This window comes from Pelodiscus sinensis, chromosome 4, assembly GCF_052426305.1.
Source record: "Pelodiscus sinensis isolate ZL-2025 chromosome 4, ASM5242630v1, whole genome shotgun sequence".
NCBI lineage: Eukaryota > Metazoa > Chordata > Testudines > Trionychidae > Pelodiscus > Pelodiscus sinensis.
The window spans coordinates 45,319,791-45,341,022 of NC_143055.1; the positions used below are offsets into that span (position 1 = coordinate 45,319,791).

Sequence of the window (21,232 nt, forward strand, 5' to 3'; positions counted from 1 at the left end):
CAGATCACTTTGTATGACTGCCCCATCCTAACATTGTTTGCCATTTATTTATTTAATCAGAACGTCATATCTATTTCAGAGCAATTCATGATGTTAAAGCCACAGACTTGGGATTGAGCAAAGTGAGATTCAAGGCAGAAGTAGACTTTGATGGACGGGTTGTGACTCGTTCTTACCTGGAAAAGCAAGACATTGAACAGCTGTTACAAGTATGTTTAATAAAGCAATATTGTTATTTCTAGCATCTTTTTCTTTCCCATTATCAAGCATATTAAAAGAAAAAATTCAGAATTGATGGGATATATTGTTTTGTATTAGCTCCTCATCCTGAAGGATCCCAGATGACTTTTACATGTTGAACACACTGATACAAAGTCCATATGGAGATCATACCACCAGTCTCCACCTCTGGACTCAGATGCAGCAGTAATGTATAGCAACATTACAGAATGTTTTTAGTGCAAGAAGTAAAAAAAAAAAAGACTGCAGAGGTCAAATTGCAAGGCAAGCAGGCTATTGCGCAGCATTCACAAGTTATTCTATCTAGACTCGCCTGTATAATACCCAGCTCCTTATTCTGAAAAGCTTTTTCTAAGAACTGCCCTGATTGAGGAAGACCAGGCAGATTGGAGCTAGGCCAGCTCACTTGTGATATAAGACCACTTCTTCAACACACTAGGATTTTGTCTGAAAATGTCTCATCCAAACGCTGATTACTGGCGGTCTCAGACTAAGCAGACTCTGATCGGAGCCAAAGGTGGCATGATTTCAGATCTGGTTTATGGTCGTTCAACACATTATTCTTCTCCTTGCACTTGAATTTTAGAGATTAACCAAATGTTTTTTATTTCTTGTAGGAAATGTTTTAACTTGATATAGTCTTGCTTCATGTCTGGGGGGTACCATTTATCTTATTGTGTGATTTCTATATTTTTGATGCAGTGTTTGTGTCTTAAATCAACTGCAACTGTATCCCTATGCCTATGAAATTACACATTAAGCAGCATCTAGCCAGCTCTGTATTTGGGTGAGAGACAGCTAAGGGAAACTCTTGTTAGTGCTGGGATACAATTTGTAGTTCTCAAGCATCTGTTAGTTTGGGTTTTATTATTTGATGAAAAATGTCATTCTTTATAGAAGAGGTCTGCCTAGTACTTTGATAGAAGGCATTGCATCCTTTTTCCTTAATCTCTTTCCTTCTGTTTGAGGCATCATTTCTTTTCCTAGCCTTAGCTCATGGCTGTTTTACTTGAAGTTTTCTGAGGGCCAAGAATATGTGTTTCCTGTAGGTTGCATAGTGGATCTTTAGGTATTACTAAATTTACTTTGTTGCCTGCAATACTCCCATTATACAGCTACCACTAAAGTTACACATTTTTAAATCAGCAGGCCTGGATAATTTGCATCCAAGAATTTTAAAGTGCTGGCTGAAGAGCTGTCTGGACCATTAATGTTGATTTTTAGTAAGTTGTGGAACAGTGGAAGTTCCAGAAGACTGGAAGAAAGCTAACATGCTAGTATTTAAAAAGAGTAAATGGAACAACTTGCCTAATTATAGGCTGTCAATTGACAGCGAACCCAAGCAAACAATGGAACAGCTGATATAGGATTTAATTAATCAAGAATGAAAGGAAGCTAATATAATTAATGCCAATCAACATGGGTTTATGGAAAACAGATCCTGTCAAGCTAACTTGTTTCTTTGAGGAAGATTACAAGTTTGGTTAATAAAGGTAAAAGTGTTGATATAATTTCTTTAGACTTCTGTTAGCAGTTGACTTGTCACCCTGTAACATTTTGATTACAAAAAACAACAAACTAGAACGATAAAAAATTAACATGGCACTTTAATAAAAGTTTTAAATTCTCTGATAAGTTTCAACGTAATAGTAATTGGGGAACTATGTTCAAGAGGGAATGTTTCTAGTGGAAAGTCTCAAGGATTGGTTCTTGGCCCTGTACTATTTAACATTCGTATCAGTAACATGGAGGAAAACAATCATCACTGCTAAAGTTTGCAGATGACAGTTTGAGGGGAGTGGTAAATAATGGAGAGATGATCTGGATGGCAAGACCATCTGGGAGCAATCAAATGTGTGTTTAATACAGCCTACTGTGAACTTAGGAACAATGAATGTAGGCCATACTTACAGGATAAAGGACTTTATCCACCAAAGGCCCAAGTTTTTTTTAGTCATTGCTTTCCAGAATAATCAGTTGAACATGAGTCCCCAGTCCCCTGTAGCCAAAAGGGCTAATGTAATCCTTAGATGTATAAATGAGGAAATATAGAGTAGGATTTGGGAGCTTACATTACTTCTGTATTTGGCACTGGTGTGCCCACTTGCCATACATTCAATTAGTGTTAGTGTGCATAATTCAAGAAGGGACATTGATGATAAATTGAAGAGAGATCAGAGAAGATCTACAAGAAAGAACAAAGGATTGGAAAACATGGCTTCTCTGTTTGAGCTCCTGGAACAGTCTATCTAGTTTAGCTTAACAGAGAAAAGTCTCAGGAGTGTCTTATCACTATTTAGAAGTACAGACATGGAGAACAAGCTCTTCAGTTTAGCAGACAAGAGTATTGCAAGATCCAGTGATTGGAAATTGAAGCTAGACAAATTTGGACTGGAAATAAGGTATACATTTTTAATAGGATAGTTTGCCATTCAAACAACTTACTAAGGGTTGTGGGGTACTCTCTATCAGTGTCCATTTTAAAATCAAGAACAGATTTTTTTTTTTAATAAAAGACATGCTGTAATTCAAACAAGAAAAATTTGGGAGAAGTTCTGTGTTATCCAAGAAGTCAAGCAATATGGTCATGGTTGCCTGTTCTGGCCTTATATTTTTGAGAGGGACTGAGAGTAAAGAATATGAAGGGAGAAGCTACTTTTCCTTGTTAGGAGAAAACTGAGATTTGGGTGACTGGAATAGATGACTTTTTGGAAAGACAAAGTTCTATTTGCTAAGCCTATTTTGTAAATAAAGGAAAAAGTGTATGTACATAATGCAGGTTTATTGGTAGCCCATCAGCGCAGGTCTATTGGTAGCCCATCTTCCTCCCAATCTGTTTTAGATTAATGTCCTTCATTTTCACCTCACTGAAAAGTCATGAATAATAAACATGTCCTGTTTTTTCCAGTTCTTCTGCAAATGGTTGCCCAGTTGGACACATGAAAATGTTTTTCATATTTAGTCGCAACATGAAGAGGGTGTTGTTGTTTTTTTTTAAAACCTTCCCCTCCAACATCTCAAATTATATTTCTTTTCTTGCCAGGAAATTCAGCAGGTGAAAACTCTTGAGGAATTAGAAGCCTTCATGCTTAAACATGGAGAGAATGTTATTGACACACTGGGAGCTGAAGTAGACCGGCTTGAAAAGGAGCTAAAGGTAATATTCAGCTGGTATAAGTCAGTTTGAATGCTCCTCTTTTGCTGATATTTGGGGCTTTATTGTTGTACTCTTAAAGCAGGGGTAGACTTCAGTTGTTTGACTGAACACATCTGACCTTGAAAACAAGCATTTCTCTTGTTCCTGGTCTGTTTGACATGTGGTGTTTTGTATCCAGTGGTCTGGCACTCCTGCTAGTCCGGCACCACCTGGAACCTGGAAGTGCTCCAGGCAGCCAGACAATTGGAGCTGCTCTGCCCCGGGCTTCACCAAGTCAGCCGCTGGTCAGTTTCAGCAGCTGCTGACTTGGGGAAGTCTGAGGCGGAGCAGCTGGGGTGCTGCCCGGTTGGTCCCGCAGTACCGCCCCCCCCATCCCTCCCACCCTAAAACCTCATAGCCTCCACTTCTGATAATCCGGCACCCCTTGGGTCCTAAAGGTGCTGGATTATCGGAAGTTTACTGAATTACCTATTTGTGTTCTCTGGAAAATGACAGTGATTTCAAAGTCAAGTCACTTTTAGGCCTTGAACTCTAAATCAGCTGTAACGAGAAACCACTTAAATGGTTTTTAACCATGCACTTAATGTTGTATCAAAAGTGATGTCACTGCATATGAAGAGGTTTCCAATTACTTTTTTTGTGTTTTTTATTTTACTCTTGGTAATACAGACTGTCATTGCTATTACTGCTCTACCATATGACATCCATCCTTTTTTTTCAGCTTAGCATTTAACTATCTCTTCCAGTTGGAACAGTAAAGATGTGTCAGCCTTGTTAGATTTGGACTATTAAAATCTTACCTGAAAAACTGTGGTGCGCTTTTATTTTCATTTACTTTGTGGTCTGTCTGTTATACCAAATCATAATTTTATAAATGGATAGATTAATCACAAGGGCCTTTAAGGTAAATATTTTCCCAGCTCTTCTACACTGTGCCTTTCTGATACCAAATTCTAGAATGATGGTGTTGAGTTGCACAGAGATCTGGTCATACATTTGTGGTATAACTCTGGTTTTGTATCGATAGATCATGTGATGATGTGTGATCACGTAGTTTTAAGCAGAGACTAGGAATTCTGAAAGTATACATGAATTGTAAGAACATTTGGGAAGCAGCAGAACATTCAGTTCTGGTTTTGGAGTCCATTTTGCTTGCTTTACATTCTGATACATCCCAAAATCTGAGAGAATGCTCTTGCTTGAAAAACAGCATTATCTGTTCCTTCCAGGTTGTAATGGTGTCTGTCTCATGCCTTTTGTGGATGACCATCAGAAGAAATAACATATATACAAATAGATCATAATAGTTTGCATGAAATAAACTGTGAACATCTGTTTATATTACACATTAATGAAAAGCCTCCAAAGGAAACTTTTCAATACAAAACATAACCATTCTCTGCATTTCCTAGGGGGGTACTGTAAGGTTGTGATTTAAAAAAAAAAAAAAAAAAAAAAAAAAAAAGATTTTCCTGTCTTGGCTGATAAATGTTTTCTTGCTTTTGGTGTAGTCAAAGTGTTTCCCTTATCTGAAACTTACACATTTGGACAGATAGATATTTCCATAGAGCCATAGATAAATTCCATGTTATTTTTCTAACGGGAGTGCAGAGCCATGATCGTAAGCATAGTGTGTCAGATATGTGTTGTGCCTTTGTGACTGCCTTTTCCTTCATCAAGAGATCTGTTTAAACCTGTCTTTGCCTAGCATGGGTAGGATTTTTGAAAAACATTCTAAGTAATTTTAGTTTTATTTCCCCCGAGAGGTGCAGTTAAAAATCAAAATCAGTGTTTTGACTATAATTGGATCTGCAGGCCAGCCCTTAGTGATTTTTGAACATCAGATTCAAGAATAATAATTTCCAAAATATTAATCCTATTTTCAGTGTGTATATAGGGATTTCAGTAATTGTGTTTCTATTGAAAAGCTAAAGTCACTCGTAGAAATGACTGTGAAGCAAGTCACTTGAAGCAAACATAACCTATTATGACAACCACATAATATTTTCTCAGGGTTTGAAGATGTGTATTTCTTTAATAGAAACTTGGTCAGTATTTTAAGAATTACAAATCATTTTAATAGCATAGGCCCATTCCTTTTGTGTACTTTTGGCATTCAGAAAGTGCCTGTTTACATTCTGTATTTAACTTTTTTTTCATTTAGGTATTATCTCTAATCAGTTGCCTATTTAAAATGGGAGCTGCTTCATTCTTAGCATTAGAACAGATCTAGCTATGAATTTGTCACTATTGTAATACATGCTGATAAATGTTCCTCAGTGGACACATTTTTTAGATCTGCTGGTAGGATGGGTTAAATATATTAGTCTTCATTTTAAAACAATTGCTATGTTACCATGAGTAGAGATTTGTTATCTGGTTGCCAATATTTTGGCAGATTTTGTTGTCCACATCAGCATGGTACATTTGATTATTTGCGCTTATGAATAAAATTAGTTTATTTTTTGTTTCAGCAACGCAATCCTGATGTTCGACATGTAGATTTGGAGATATTATAGATTTGACAGAAGAAATCCTTGGATTACTCTCTTTTTGGGAACAAGTTTGCACAGAGATGGAATAGCTAATGAAACGGCAGTCACCTCAATACCATACCTCATTTACTTTACGCTGTGTGCTTCCTGAACTGTTACTGATTCAGTTTCCAAAATGGGGTTAGACTGAAGGTCAACAACTTTGTCTAGAAGTTCAGTTCAACAAAAGCTACTTTGCATAATTTTTATACGAGACTCTTTGGAGGTGCATTTATTTGGGATTTGGAACTTAAATCTTTTAGTTTCTATAAGGCAAATGTTAATGCCTGAAAATATGCAGAATATAGCGTCTCCATTTTCAGTTTTTTGTTGGCTTGCACATGAGTTTGCTGTCATTTAACTCCTTCCTTCTAGAAGCCATTGGAGATACTTGCAAGATACAAATATTTAATGCTAATAGGCTTTATTCCTTTTTTCCAACTGTAAGTTTTGAACCAGTTATATTCTAGCAGTATGGTCTGTCTTCTCTGAGACCAGTCCCTCCAAAAGGAATTGCTCTTTTCTCATGTTTCACGATCTGGAAACTTGCTTCTGTCACTTTTGCAATTATTGACATAATCTCAGAGGGTCAGATCAGTCTCTTGAATGCAGTTGGCTTTGTGCTTGGTCCAGGCCCTAGAGTACATTGGGTTACTGATCAGGATGTAGAAATCTCAATAAATGTTTTTGTGTAGATGATCTTGGCCTATGTCTTGTGGTAGACATCCTCTCTTCAGACTCCCTCTGCTCCCCTTTTTTGTTTTAACTTCCTAACATTGGAGGATATAACATGGGAAGTGATTTACTATAGTACTTAGTTGTTTTCAGTTAACTCTCATTTGGCTTTTGTTACTTTTAAGAGGCAGTGTTCTACAGATGATCTTTGCTTGTAGAGGCAAGAGGTGTATAAAAGTTTTTGTTACTTTTAAGAGGCAATGTTCTACAGATGATCTTTGCTAGTAGAGGCAAGAGGTGTATAAAAGTTTTAACACATTCTAGAAATATTTATAATTAAATAGATATGAAGATTATATATTAATTTATTTACACAGGCACTACTTGTATGAATCTGTAGATAGCTTTTTCATTTTTCAAAACAATCCCTTTGTGTGGGGGAAGTAAAATGATTGTGCGTCATGGCTCAGTAATCCCAAAACTGAGTGCATAAAATTTACATGTTTGAAATGTAGGATTCTGGTGTTACAAAATAGATTTCTAGCATAAGGCTTTCTGCAATAGGTATCTAAGTCATAGCAGATTCTGTACAAAATAGCTTTTAATAAAGGCCAAATGAGTACAAATCCTGCAAATCTGGTAATTGAAATATTAATGGAATAATTACAGATAAATCTTTCTCCAGGAAAAAAATCCTTTATGCACTTTAAAACGTTTCAATAACATGAAAATTGCTCATGGAAGAGAGGTGACAGTAAGAGCATCCTGATGATTATTTTGCTGAGTAGTCTAGTGACTGACATACCGAGGGGCAGAAAAGTTGATATGGAACACAAGTAATCAAAATCAATTTGTTGAGATTAAGTTGTATGCATTGCAACAAATAATAATGGTGGAGACCAAAATGTCAGGATTTGATTAAGTGCTTTGTAATAGTATTTTTTAAAATGTAAAATGTCATTTGGCAGTGAATTACGAGAATTTAAAATAGCATGCCTTTTGACAGTTGCAAAACACTGCATGCTGTGCATTTTAAATAAAATGACATTCCAGCGTTTGAGGCTTTATGTACTGTAATGTGTATAATGGATAACTTTGTCACATAGTTGGCAGTGAAGGGTCTGTTAGCACCCTTGCCTCTAATTGCTATTCCTTCTCTCCTACCCAGACATTTGTTTATAGCCTATTAGTTCTTAATCTAAGGGAAGGCTCCATTTTTATCTGTCTGTCTCCCACTGCACTACTAATTAATCTGTAGTATATACTCAAGACTGATAATTAGAGATGTGTTTAATCAAAAGTGGTATTTTAAAGTTAATGTCACATGTTTGTAAAATGTTACAATTTTGTGCATAGTGTCCCAAATAACGAATAAGGGACATTTTAGCACGTTTTGAGTGGTTTAGTTTTGAGTCTTCTCCACATCTCACCATGTATTCTGCTGATCACCTAATCATCCTGGAAGAACACTGGAACTCAACTGTGATTAATGCAAAGTCTGTTTATCTTGCTTTCTCTCTCTTCTGTTCCTCCCATAATGCATGCAATTTTTAAGTATAAAGTATTATACAATTTCTGAAGAAAAAGTAAAAATGTTAAAAACTTGAAAGGGAATGGCAAAAATGTGAACATTGCCTCTGGTCATGCTCTTCAGTGGTGGATGTGACAGGTATGCTAGGCCATTGTGAATGGGTGTCATTAATCTGTAAGGGAGTATCTCTGTATGCTGTGTTCCTGAAACCTCTGCAAAGGTTAGTAAATATTAGATGTGTACTGTAATACCTTATCTAATTTAAAGAGGAACTTAAGAACATAATTTTAAAGTGCATGCTGCTCTGAGAAGTGTGGGGGGGAAATGGCAGTGCCTCAATTTTAGCTGTTGCGTATATATGTGCTCGTGATATCAGTGACAAAAATAAGATTTTACTGCTTTTTACTGTCTTTGCAGTGCTATGAGAGTGAGAGCTGGATTCTGTCATCAACAAGATTGATTAAGTTCCAGTTGATTACATCTTTGTTACCCTGTTTGCATAGGCATCATTAAGATCTTAATTTTATTTACAGAGCCACTTTCGTTGGTGGGGATACGAGAGGAAAGAGCCCAGCTTGATTCTCAAAATCCATTAAAGGTTTTCATGGCTTGTGTTAAGTTAAAACAGAAATTGGCGTAATAAACCTGGTACCTCACTTTAGTTACTTTCTGAAGGGAATCTCACTTTGAAGTGGTAGCAATTTAAAATGTGTGTACACATGACTTTGATTTAAACTGTAGTATTTTTCTGATCTAAAGAATTGTTTGAACTGGGTCTAGGATATGGTTTAACCTCATTACAGTATTCTAGTGGGAAACTTTTTTGGGTGGGATAGCCAGTTTTCGTGGGAGGATATTTTGGATAAAAGTAAACTTGCACAGTACTAAGGAATTGGGGTTTTTCTTCATGAGCCATAGATGTAACACATCCCTTAATATTATCTCTCTTGAAAGAGTGGTAAAATGAATGGAGATAGGAATCATCTACAGTTAAAACATTGTTGATTTTTTTCAATACATCTTTGTTTCTTAAATATATTTTATAGATTCTGCTGCCCTTATAGTCTTTATTTCCCGCTAAATAAAGGGATATAGTTGCCCAAATCTAGTTTTTGTAAAATAAATTTTCATTATTTGCAGGGTATTTCATAAATTAATCTGGATAATATTAAGGCAATGCTGATTGACAGGAAAAATGTACTTTTGAGGAGTGAGTCTAACCACTGCATCCACTGACGGCTCAGTGTTAAGGTTTTATTAGACATTTTTGTTTTTGGACTTTTGTGCCACTTTCCTGAATAAGTTGTCCTCTGAATCTGGACATAGTATCCTTTCCTCTTCAGATGAGACCTTCACTGCGGTTATCAATAGTTATAATCTCTAGGCTAGGGACTAGTTTCAAAAGCTTTCCGTGGGGCTAACCTTGGAGGCTGTCCAGAAACTTCAACTGGTGCAGAATATGTGCGGCTACCTGACAGTTGAGTTAGGGCAAAGAGGTAGGAGTATATTGTACTTGTGCATTGAATTTTGGATTGACTCCCAATTCACAATGGAATTTAATTCAAGATGCTGGTTGCTATCTGTAAAGCCCCAAATGGTGTAAGACTCAGTTGTTTGGTATTGTTCCACCTGGGCTCAGCATAAGTGTCTCAGGTTTTTTTGTAGCAGGGATGCAGGTCACAGGACCTGGACATTTTCAGTGGTGTCCTCTTTTTTTTTTTTTTTTTTTTTGTTGCTCATACATTCTGGAAAAGTCTGAGCCAGACTATGTGCATATTTCAAATGTGACAAAGGCTTTCTGGTAAGGTCTGATTTCTCCTGATATTTTATCCTACTATCAAGTTTGGTTCTTCTTCGGGTGATGTCCCCATGGGTGCTCCACGCAAGATGTAGGGCCATCCTGGAGCCATGGAGCAGAGCTTTTCAAGCATTGTCTGAGCGCCATGCATGCACGAAGGGAGCCTTGCGCTGTGCTCAGCTTGGCACCTTGCGTGTGGCTCACCCTCTTCCCCCTTCAGTTCCTCTTCTACCAGTCACAGCTGGAGCTCTTCATTCTCCTCAGCTTCTCCTATCTGGTTTCGTTTTCCCTATCTCTTCACTGTGTGGTGATGCTTTGGTTCATCCTGTTTAAAAAAAAAAAAAAAAAAAGATTGTTTTCTGTCAGCTTCTCACGGAGACCCTGCTTTGGCGGCTGCCTGCCCCAGCTGCTCTCTTCTCCAAAAAAAAAAAAAAAAAGAAAGGGGGGGGGTGGGGTGGGTAGGGAGGGAGGAAAACTAGAAAAACAATTTTAACAACAGAGCTTTAACGGCGGTAACAGTCACAGGGGCAACCCCTTATAGAACGCTCCCTGCAACCCTGACAGATGGCGCGATGCTGGGTTAATCTGGCTTTAAAAAATGCCACTCATGCCAGGAGCCGATGCTGGTCTCTGATAAATATGCAGACTGTATCCCCTGTCTCAGGGAAACAGATGTATCCCAGAAATGCGAGCTCTGCCGTTCTCTCAGCGAGAGCAAGAAAAGACAGGGAGCTTTGGCTCCACATAATTTTATTGGACAAGGCGATGCAGCCTGAATGCTCCCAAGCCTTTTTACCAGCAGCAGTGTCTGCCAGAAGGAGATCTGCCTCACCATTACCACATGGACGGGCTAAAAAGGGACCATCTTCATCTAGATCTCCGCCCCTCGTCCCATCCTCCCGAGTGCTTGGAGGGGACAAGATGAGCACCCCCAACACAGGGGAATCAAGTGCTCAGACCAGCACTGCGACCTCCAAGTCACGCTCAGCCTTGGTGCTGAAAAGATCAGCCTCAGTACCAAAGGGCTCTTCCTGGCGCTCACGCACACCAGTGCTGGCATTACTGAGGGATGCAACATCTATGCTGCAGACAGTTAAACAGCCCGCTCATAAGGAGCGGGCTTTGGATGAGAACCTGTCACTCCCCAGCTCCATACTGCCTCCCAAGGAGGCTCCAGCTTAGTCTGAACATGATGCAGGCACAGACAGCATAGCACAGCTTTCACCTCTGCATTCCAGAGGAGCTTCCCCGATGCAGCCTTCCTTCAGGCTTTCTCCACGTTATCCCAGATCTCCAGTACAGTCAGAGGAGGATGCTTTTAATTGGGGGGGAACAATACAGTGTTTTTTCCTCACAGCACTCACCACGTACTACACCTCACCATCTTTACTACTACCATAATAAACCACCATACTCTCCTTGGTTCTCAGAGTGGCCATACCCTCCACCCCACTATCCACCCCAGTGGGCTCTGTCAGAGCACTGGGGCGTACGGAAAAGACACTATGCCTCATCTTCTACCTTAAGATTACCTCCATCCTCCCTGACCACAGTAGACTGATGAAGAGGAGGAAGGTCAACTCCAACAGACATACTGAGTTTCGCTAGGTGGATTTGCCTCCTGACAGTGCTTCCTCACATCTCCAAAGAGGCGGTAATACTGGACGACACTCACCCAATAGATGACCTAAACAATTTCAGGAGCTGTTGAAAAGGGTGGCAACAACATAAGAGGTCCACCTGCAGGAAGTAGGGAAGAAACAGCACTGACTTTTGAAAAATATCCACTCTGCTTCACAGGGGAGAATTGCACTCTCAATTGACAAGGCAGTAATGGAGGTCTCCGATGAAATCTGGTGAACTCCTGCCTCAATTCAGCCAACATGTAAGAGATCCGACAGGAAGTACTTTGTGCCACCAAAAGACCTAGATTTCCTTTTCTCCTATCCACAACCTAATTCTCTTGTCGCTGCTGCCAACCAACGTGCAAAAGCCCCCCGCACCAAACCAGCATCCAATGACAAAGAACACAAGAAGTTAGACCTGTTTGGGGGGGGGGAGGAGGTCTATTCTTTGGCCACTCTTCAATTAAGAATTGCCAACTACACAGACTTATTGGCAAACCACGACTTTGACAGCTATTCCAAGCTGGAACGCCTTCCTGAATCCAAAAGGCCCATTCTTAGGGGAATCATACATGAGGGTCATACACTTGCTCGTACAGCACTCCTTTCTGCAATAGATGCAGCTGACACAGCAGCCAGGGCAACGGCTACAGCTGTAGTGATGAGAAGAGCCTCTTGGCTTCTATCAGCTGGGGTACCCAAAGAACTCCAGTCAAGGGTAGAAGACCTCCCCTTTGATAAGCTCAAGCTTTTTGCGGCTACCACGGATGAAGTCCTACATAGTAGCAAGGACACCTGCACTACCCTCCGTACACTTGGCATGTACACCTTGCCATACTGTTGCAGGCGTGATACCCCATACAACAAAAGTAAGGACAGCTACTACACCCCGTGTCCTACAAAGACAGTAGGACTACAATTGCCCTAGACAGCGCCCTCAGAGGAGACGCCCCCCTCTAATCCGCTCCTCAGGCTCCCAGACAACAAAACAGCAGGTTTGAGGATTTGGTCAGGAGCCTGCCCGACCTCCCACCTTGACCTCTGCCAACAAGCCACTACCATCTCTTCATCAACCAACTTAATTCCTTTTACTTACCATCAGTGGGATGTCATAACATCAGATCAATGGTTCTTGGAGATTATCTGCACAGGATACACCATTCTCTTTACGTTGCTTCCCCCTGCCCATACCCTTTCCCTGCCCCTCTTCAGGGACCCCTCTCACGAAACACTCCCAAAGAAGGTGCTGGACTCACTCACATGGACAATTTCCACCAACCTTCTAACAGGCATCCACTTCCACCAGCCTGAACCATCCAGGCAGATGACCACAGATGCCTCCTTTATTGGCTAGGGCACATATCTCCTTCAATACACAGTTCAGGTCAGGTGGTCAACACACAAGTCCTCATTAAATATCAACCTTCTGAAGTTCAGGGCCATGAGGAATGTGTGCAACCATTTCCTTCACATACTTACTGACAACCTGACAACCATGTTTTGCATAGACAAGGAGGAGGTTGCTCCCCATCACTGTGCGCTGAAGCAATCTGCTTCTGGAATTGGTGCATCCATCATGGTATCACCCTGAAGGCCTCATACTTACCTGAAATAAACAATGTTCAGGTGGATGCCCTCAGCCTCAGTTTCAATTCCAACCACGAATGGGAATTATGCCCAGCCATACTCACCTCCATCTTTCACCACTGGGGGTGTGCCAAGTATGGACCTCTTCGACTCCCAACAATACTAAATATCCTCATTTTTGCTTGAGAGCCACTCTAGGCAGGGGATCTCAGGGCGATGCTTTCCTCATCCGTTGGAACGAGCCACTGCACTATGCCTGCCCACCCATCCCGCTTATACCCAGAGTTCTAAGCAAGATCCAGATCAACGAGGCTCTAATCATACTAATAGCACCATCATGGGCCAGACAGACCTGGTTCCCATTTCTGCACGCAGTGTCTGCGGCTATGCCATATCCTCTCCCATCCCATCATGACATCCTATCTCAGGATAAGGATAGATTACTCCTTCCACAACCCAGACGCTTCACCTATATGAATGGCTCCTCTCTGGTTCCAAGGTACAGAATCCCTATGTTCAGATTGTGTAAAAGCAGTCGTCCTACTGAGCAGAAGGCCATTCACCAGGGCTACCTACATGCAAAAATGGAAAAGATCCTCAGCCTGATGTCACTTGTACCATGCAGATCCTCACACCACACCACTCCACCAGATTCTTAAGTACCTACATCTCAAATCCGGGGGTCTATCAGATCCCTCCATGAGGGTAGCCCTTGCAGTGATATCAGCTCTTCATGAAAGCATAGACAGCTCATCTGTATTTGCGCACCCCACAATGGAAACCCTTTAGAAGTGTTCTCAAAATCTTTTATCGTCCTGTCAGGGCGCGTCCCCCTGTGTGGGATTTAAAGCTTGTCTTACTGTCTCATGAGACCCCCTTTTGAGCCCTTGGCCACTTGCCCAGTTCAATTTTTACTAATGAAGGTGCTAGTCCTTACAGTCATCACCTCGGTGAGGAGGGTTGGTGAAATAGGGGCTCTCATGGTAGACTCCCCTCCCCCCCCCCCGTAAACAATCTTCACTAAGGACAAAGTCATGTTACGCCCACATCCAACATTTTTACCCAAAGTCTGCACGTCCTTCCACATCAACCAACCTATAGTGCTACCAGCGTTCTTTCCAAAGCCTCACGCATGCCCCAGGAATGCCATGCTCCATACAGTTGATATACAACGAGCGTTAGCCTTCTATATTGACAGAACATGGTCATTCCGTAGATGTTCATGCTTTTCATATCCATCGCATCACACTCGAAGGGCGCGCCTATCTCAACCCAATGTATTTCCAAATGGGTCTCATCCTGCATACTACGTTGCCATGCCCTCCGCCACAAGCCCTTGCCGATTCCTCTGAAGGCTCACTTCCACGGCTTTCCTTACCAACGTACCACTTAAGATATCTACAGGGCAGCCACTTAGGTCTCAGATCATACTTTGGCTAGGCATTACGCCATTATGCCACAATTGGCTGTCGATTCAGCACTGGCTATGGCAGTGCTACCTATAGCTTCTAAGCAGTGACTCCAATTCCCACCATTCTGTAATGACTGTTCTTCGAGGTGTGTCCTCCTCCCCCCACCATGGGTGCTCCATGACTCTCCCTTCCTCCCCTCTATTCAGAGTCCCAATTACTTGAATGGAGAAAAGAAACTGACGAGGAGAGCGGGAGGGCAAGCTGCGCTTGCTCACAGACACTACTTGAAAAGCTCTGTTCCATGGCTCCGGGATGTCCCCACCCCTTTTGTGGAGTACCCACGGCGGGGACACACCTCGAACAGTCGTTACTGTACGATGTAAGGAACTCCCTTTTCTGGGTTTTGAGAGCAAATATGATAAATCTTACAATTTTAAAGTGTGGCAAAGCATACTATGATGGATGCCTCAAATCTATGTAAGATCTAAAAATCCTTTGCATATGGCAGAAAGTTTGCCATTTATTTGAAAATTCATTTAAATTACCCTGTTCGTTCATAATTTGGATTGAAACAATATTGCAACAAAAGAATCAACAGAAATTTATTGGAATGACTTAGGGTTTGACAGAAATTTTTTTTGTGATAACTTATTTTTATGGCAATTAAGGCATAGCAGAATATAATGATCAGTATTGGAGAATGTTGCTCCCTGTGGCACAGCTAAAATTGCCTATAATTTTCCCCAACTTTATATTGCTGAGGTGAGTATAAAATGAAAACATCCTTCTTTAGTGTTATGTACTATGTACTCAATACCCGGAGAGAAACTAACAGGTGAAATGGAATGCTAAAGAATTTGTGTAATTGGGCGTTTCAAAAAATTTCTCCATATGCTTCAAAGAGGGTAGAATGCCCCATCATTTTCAAAGTATTTTCCCATTGTTTAGTGAAGCAAATGGATATATAATACAGGCAGTCCCCGGGTTACGTACAAGATAGGGACTGTAGGTTCGTTCTTCAGTTGAATCTGTATGTAAGTCGGAACTGGCGTCCAGATTCAGCCGCTGCTGAAACTGATCAGCAGCTGATTCCAGGAATCCCAGGGCAGAGCAACTCTGCCTCGGGCTTCCTGTAGTCAGCCGCTGGTCAGTTTCAGCAGCGGCTGACTTGGGGACGCCTGGGGCAGAGCAGCTCGGGTGCTGCTGGGTTGGTCCAGTAGCGCGGCCGCTCCTCGGCGCTACTGGACCAACCCAGCAGCACGCCAGCTGCTCTGACCCAAGCGTCCTGATTCAGCTGCTGCTGAAACTGATCACCAGCGGCTGAATCAGGACTCCTGGGGCAGAGCAGCTGGGGTGCTGCCAGGTTGATCCAGTAGCGCCAAGGAGCAGTGCTGCGGGACCAACCGGCAGCGCCCCACCTGCTCTACCACAGGCCCCGGGCTTTGCTCCACGTCTCCCTGGTCTGCTGGGGGGGGGGGGGGCACTAGCTGCGTCCCCCCGCAGCAGACCAGGGAGACGGGGAGCAAAGCGGCGGAGGACCCGGGCCGGACCCGCGGCGCTTCCAGATCAGACGGGGAGCAGCTTTTCTCGCCCTGGAGGAGGCGGGCGGCGGGACCAGGTGTCCCGCCGCTCCAGTCCTCCGGGGCGAGAAAATCCCCGTTTGTAACTGCGGATCCGACATAAGTCGGATCCGCGTAACTCGGGGACTGCCTGTAGTTTAGGCTGTGTTTGGTACTGAAATAGAGTATCTATTTACTATGGGTTATAAGAAAGGAGCTCTGACTTGCAAAAAACAATCTTGTTTTCAAAAAACATGCCTTTGAATAGTCATATAAACTGTAGAAACTACAGTAAAATGAACTGGATTTGAAAAAAGGAATGGAAGACTTATAAGTAGTAATGTGAAAAAAGTTGAAGCCAAGAAAAAATAGGATGTGTAGAACCTGGTAAGTGGAAAAACAAACATCACATTTTCTATATGATCAGTGTGATGAAAATAAGGTAAATATTGTTTGAATGGAAAATAGACACTAAAAATTATCTGATAACAATACAAAATGCCATATGTGGGGTTAGTGTCTTCTCCACGAAAGAGACTGTTCTGAAACATTTTTATTTCTTTAAAATGATTGGTTGAAACAGATACTTTTTTCAATCTACCGTATTTTAGCAAATATAACCCGCAGATTATATTCATTTTTACAAACCCCGCACCACCCCTGCGGGGTATACTCGGGTGCGGGGTATACAAAAAACTTTTTACTCACCTAGCGGTGAGTGCTCCTGCACCCCATCCCCCGCTGCACAGCTGCCAGCCTTCGGGTGGGGGAGCGCTCATCTCCTGGTTCCTGTGCAGGAGTGCTCCCCCACCCCTTCCTGCAGCTGCGCAAGAACTGGGAGATGAGCGCTCCCCCGCTTGGAGGCTAGAGGCTAGTGGCTGTGCAGCCTCAGGAAGGGGTGGGGGAGCATGCTCATTCCCGCGCCTGGCGGTTGTGCGGCCACTCACCCCCGAGTGCTCCCCTGCCCGGAAGTTGTGCGGCTGCTCGGGAACCAGGTGGGGTGAGTGCTCCCCCATCCGGAGGGTGGCTAATTCCCCCCTCCCCCCGATCCGTAGAAGCCCCCCTCCCCTGCACAGTTTGAAAAAGTCTTGTATACCCTGCGGGTTATACTCACGCGCAGGGTATACAAGATTTTTTTTTTTACTCAAACTGCAAAAACCGTGGGGTATATTCGGGTGCAGGTTATTCTCGGGTGTGGGATGTATTCGTTAAAAGACGGTAACTGGAAAGTTTTGACAAAATGGTGAGGAGGTGTAGGAAGAGAGATGAGCATTGGCACTGCACTGAGGAAACATGGAGGATTTATTTTTCAATATAATTGATTCAGAGCACACTCCACTATATGCACAAACACTGAATGAAAACACTGGTATGTGATTTGGCCACCTAAATCATGTAACTCACTCCAACAAAAGGAATTTGGAATGAATTGAAGGTCTTTGTTGTTTAATAAAAACAAGACCTTTACAGCAACAAAACAACTGAAGCACCATTTTGTGGATGCATTAAAAGCAGTTATCTTCTATTAGCAAGAAATATATAATGTTCTGAAAATTACTGCATTGTGAACACACAGATATTTAATAGAGTGACTACAAGAAATTCTAGTCAACTTTTCAATCCCAACTTGTCCAAACATCTGTGGACAAATTCAAGTGCTCAGGTAAATAACTTTTTGCAGATTCCCTTTATTTATTGTACTGTCATGTTGAAGGATTCACTAATTATTTAAATAACATGGAGAAGAAAAACTAGTTGAGAGGGGAAAATCTTGTAGCAAGTACAGCAATAGTTTTCTAGGCTGTACTCTGTGTACTTATGAGGGCAGTTTGTTTCTCTAATACTGCCCCAACTCACCAAAAACATTCAAGTAGAGGATCTTACTGCCTTTTAAAAAGTTTTGTACTGATAAAGCATATGTTCAAAAGCTGACTTTCAAACTGAAATGTAAAGTATATTTATTAAAGATTTATTTTAGGATAGAGGCAACTGTTTCAAATCTTGGAGCAAAAGAAAACATGCTCTTAGAATATTTTAGAAGATAAATGTGGTAACTATATTTTGAAAGGAGATTACAGGCAGTCCCCGGGTTACGTACAAGATAGGGACTGTAGGTTTGTTCTTAAGTTGAATTTGTATGTAAGTCGGAACTGGTACATATTGTAGGGGAAACTCTAGCCAAACATTTCTCCAGAGCTCAGTTTTATTCTCCCACACCTCACTTCCCTCAGTTCTTTATTCTCAAGCTGAGGTGTCTGCTGAGAAAAGCCGCTCCGCGTCTCCCTGGTCTGCTGGGCGGGAGGTGCTAGCTTCGCGTCTCCCTAGTCTGCTGGGGGAAAGCAGCTAGTGCGGGGTTGCTTCACCCCGTTTGTAAGTAGGGATCTGATGTAAGTCGGATCCATGTAACCCGGGGACTGCCTGTATGTGAAAATGTGGTTTATTTAAGTGGAAATGTGCTATATTGAATATGAAAATACATTTCTGTTTAATCATTACTAACACTACAACAAATCTGAAAGCCATCATTTTAGACATCTTCATTTGTGTCTGGAAGAGATCTTTCAACTGAGAACCTCAAAATCAGTGTCTTATGTTTTTCCGAGAAATCATATCAACATATTTCCCCTTTTGTGAAGCTTTCTTGTGATGCTTTTCCACTTCGCTGTATTTCAGTTACTTTCCTACTGAGTGACAGGCATAGACATCATATTAATATTTATGTGTATTTCATTGTGTATGCTTAACATTGGTACATGTAAAAAAATCTGGAAACTAATTATTCAGTAAAAATGTTAAATAAATAGTTGATGACAAAGATTATACATTCTGGTTTAATTTGAGCAGAGCAATTTATATTTACTTTTCTGAGATAACCGTGGAATACATTAGCTTCGGGCAGATACTGAGCAGGTTTGGACAGATTTACTGGCCATTCTGAATACAGAATAGCATTTTTACATTACTATAATTTAGGAATTCTAGAATTAACTGAGATTGCTAGAAACATTGTTTGAAAAGTACTTTTAAAAAGTGGCCTGTGACCTCAATCTCACAACAAATTTGTAGCTTTTAGATGGTAGCAAGTGTATTCTTCAATTTTGACCATTCCTTAATCAAGACCTTCTGCCTCCACTAACACAATGAGGTGCATCCTGCAAAGCAGAACATTCAGATTCCCAGCATCGGCTTAATCTATGCTGGTTCCCTCCTTGGCATGAACTCATGGTATGAACCATCTTCACATCCTGATTCCAGATCTGATGGTTAGGTCAAACCCAATAGAGCAGACAGATTACATTTGGGTATACAGGTTGGACCTCCCCAGTCCAGCACCCTCGGGATCTGACGGGTCCTGGATGAGGGATTTTGCCGGACCAGCGAAGGTCATTTCTGCCAAATCCCCCACGTCTCTTGCGGCTGGCCCTCAGCGAAGGGCTCCTGGACCCACTGCAGCAGCCCCACTACCACAAGCACAGCTCCTACTGGGGTCCAGTTATGCTGCCAGGCAGCAGCCCCACTTGCATTTCAGCCTCACTGGGCAGTCCCTCTGCCCCACCGGGCAGCCCTGCTGCCGGGTTTCCAGCCCAATCACCGGGCCACCCCACTGCCTGCCAGTCTTGCTGAGCAGGTTTGCTGCTGGGCTCTAGCCCTGCCAGGCAGCTCTGCTGCCTCTTGCCACCAGGCTTCCACCTAGTTTCACTGCCACAGGGCAGCCTCACTACTGGGCTCCAGCCCTGCTGCAGGGCCACCAGCCCTCCACTGGAACTCTCTTGCCCCGGATCATCCCTGATCCGGAAGACCAGAGAGTCCTGGTTAAGAGAGGTTCAACCTGTACAAGCAAGTGAATGGGGGTTCCCAGAGGTTCGGCTCAATTTTCTCCATACAAGAATTCTTATTTGACACATGGCTGGAAACTAATTCCCCAGCACAGCTGTTCCAAGCCCCTAGGTAAAAGTTAGGTATCATTCAACTGGAAATCAGTGAGTTGAGTAAGCATTAATAAACCCTGTTCATCAAATATCTTTTCAATCCATTATGCTGGGCAGTCATGGGAGATGTATTGATTTTCCTTAAAGAGCTTAATTCTGTCTTTGAAGAATAAAGGAGAGGTCTTGTAGGAATTGAATGGCTGTGTCTCTAGGTGAGAAGAGGGGTTTTTGTCTAGTCTTTCTCTCTGATACCTTGTATGAAGAAACTAACTGGAGGGGATAGAAGCTGCTGGAAAAACGATTGAAATGCCACAGTGGGAGAGTGGGACATTTAGAAGAGCCAGAGCTAGGAAGCAGGCATAAAGTGTAGTGGGGGCATAGAGCGTGATCACCTTAACATAGCCATACTTACCATACTGGGGGAAAGATCAGCATGAGCAGGTATAATACAGAGACCTGACTTGAACAAACCCACTGAGAGCTAGTGGGAGAAAAGCCAAGACCCAAACACTCCAGCTAGACAAAGAGAAGGATCAAGATGTCTAACCCATTATCTGTTTCAAAGCTCAGGTGTGAGTGAAAAATGATTTCTGTTAATGTCCTTTGTCCTTTAAATATATATCAGTGTGTAATACTACAGTTCCTTTTATTTGGTCCCTAAGGACAATTTAATTATTCCCCCTCTCCCCCCGCCAAAAAAGGGAAAATTAGACCTGTACTTGAAAAGGTGAGCCTGGATTTTAGAAATTGACTCAGAACTTAGAGAGGAAAAGGAGTAGTCATCAGAGGTTGCACCAATGGACTGGTTAATCTTTGATTTTCAATTAGGCAACAGATTGAGAAGTGAGAGTAGCATCTAGAGAAGGCATCTGGAATTTTTTCTCTGGTGCTCCTGAGAACTTAAATTTATAGCTCTGCTAAACACAGTAAAACATGGATTGAGCAGACACACAGGTTGTAAGGATCATTTTAGCATTTTGTATCCCCCTCCCCATATTACCTGATAGCTCTTGGTTGCCAACTTCTTCCATTTCCTAAAGCATGCAAATGTGTTATGCTGAACAATCTAATCCTGGATTGCCCATTTAATTTTAAATGGTTGCCTGCAGCATGTCACCCCTTCTGCTTGACACTCTGTCCCAGTTAGTTGGTAGTGCAGTCACTCTGGTTACCATCTCAGACTTG

General features: G+C 41.9%; 1 protein-coding gene across 2 annotated transcripts in view; it reads left to right on the forward strand.

Annotated features, from left to right (window-relative positions):
- The window catches only part of SLC30A9 (solute carrier family 30 member 9), a 62,951-nt gene extending 48,805 nt beyond the window's left edge, over positions 1 to 14,146 (forward strand). Inside the window, exons 16-19 of one of the 2 annotated variants that reach the window (XR_012904313.2) lie at positions 80 to 209; positions 3,284 to 3,397; positions 5,872 to 6,833; positions 6,904 to 14,146. Coding sequence is in view for 1 of the 2 variants with exons in the window: in XM_075930514.2 (XP_075786629.2) it covers positions 80 to 209; positions 3,284 to 3,397; positions 5,872 to 5,916 (289 nt within the window). In the remaining variant the exon portion in view is untranslated. Of the gene's footprint in view, positions 1 to 79; positions 210 to 3,283; positions 3,398 to 5,871 lie in introns of both variants that reach the window. The other variant, XM_075930514.2, reaches the window with a different exon arrangement.
- Positions 14,147 to 21,232: the final 7,086 nt, after the last annotated feature.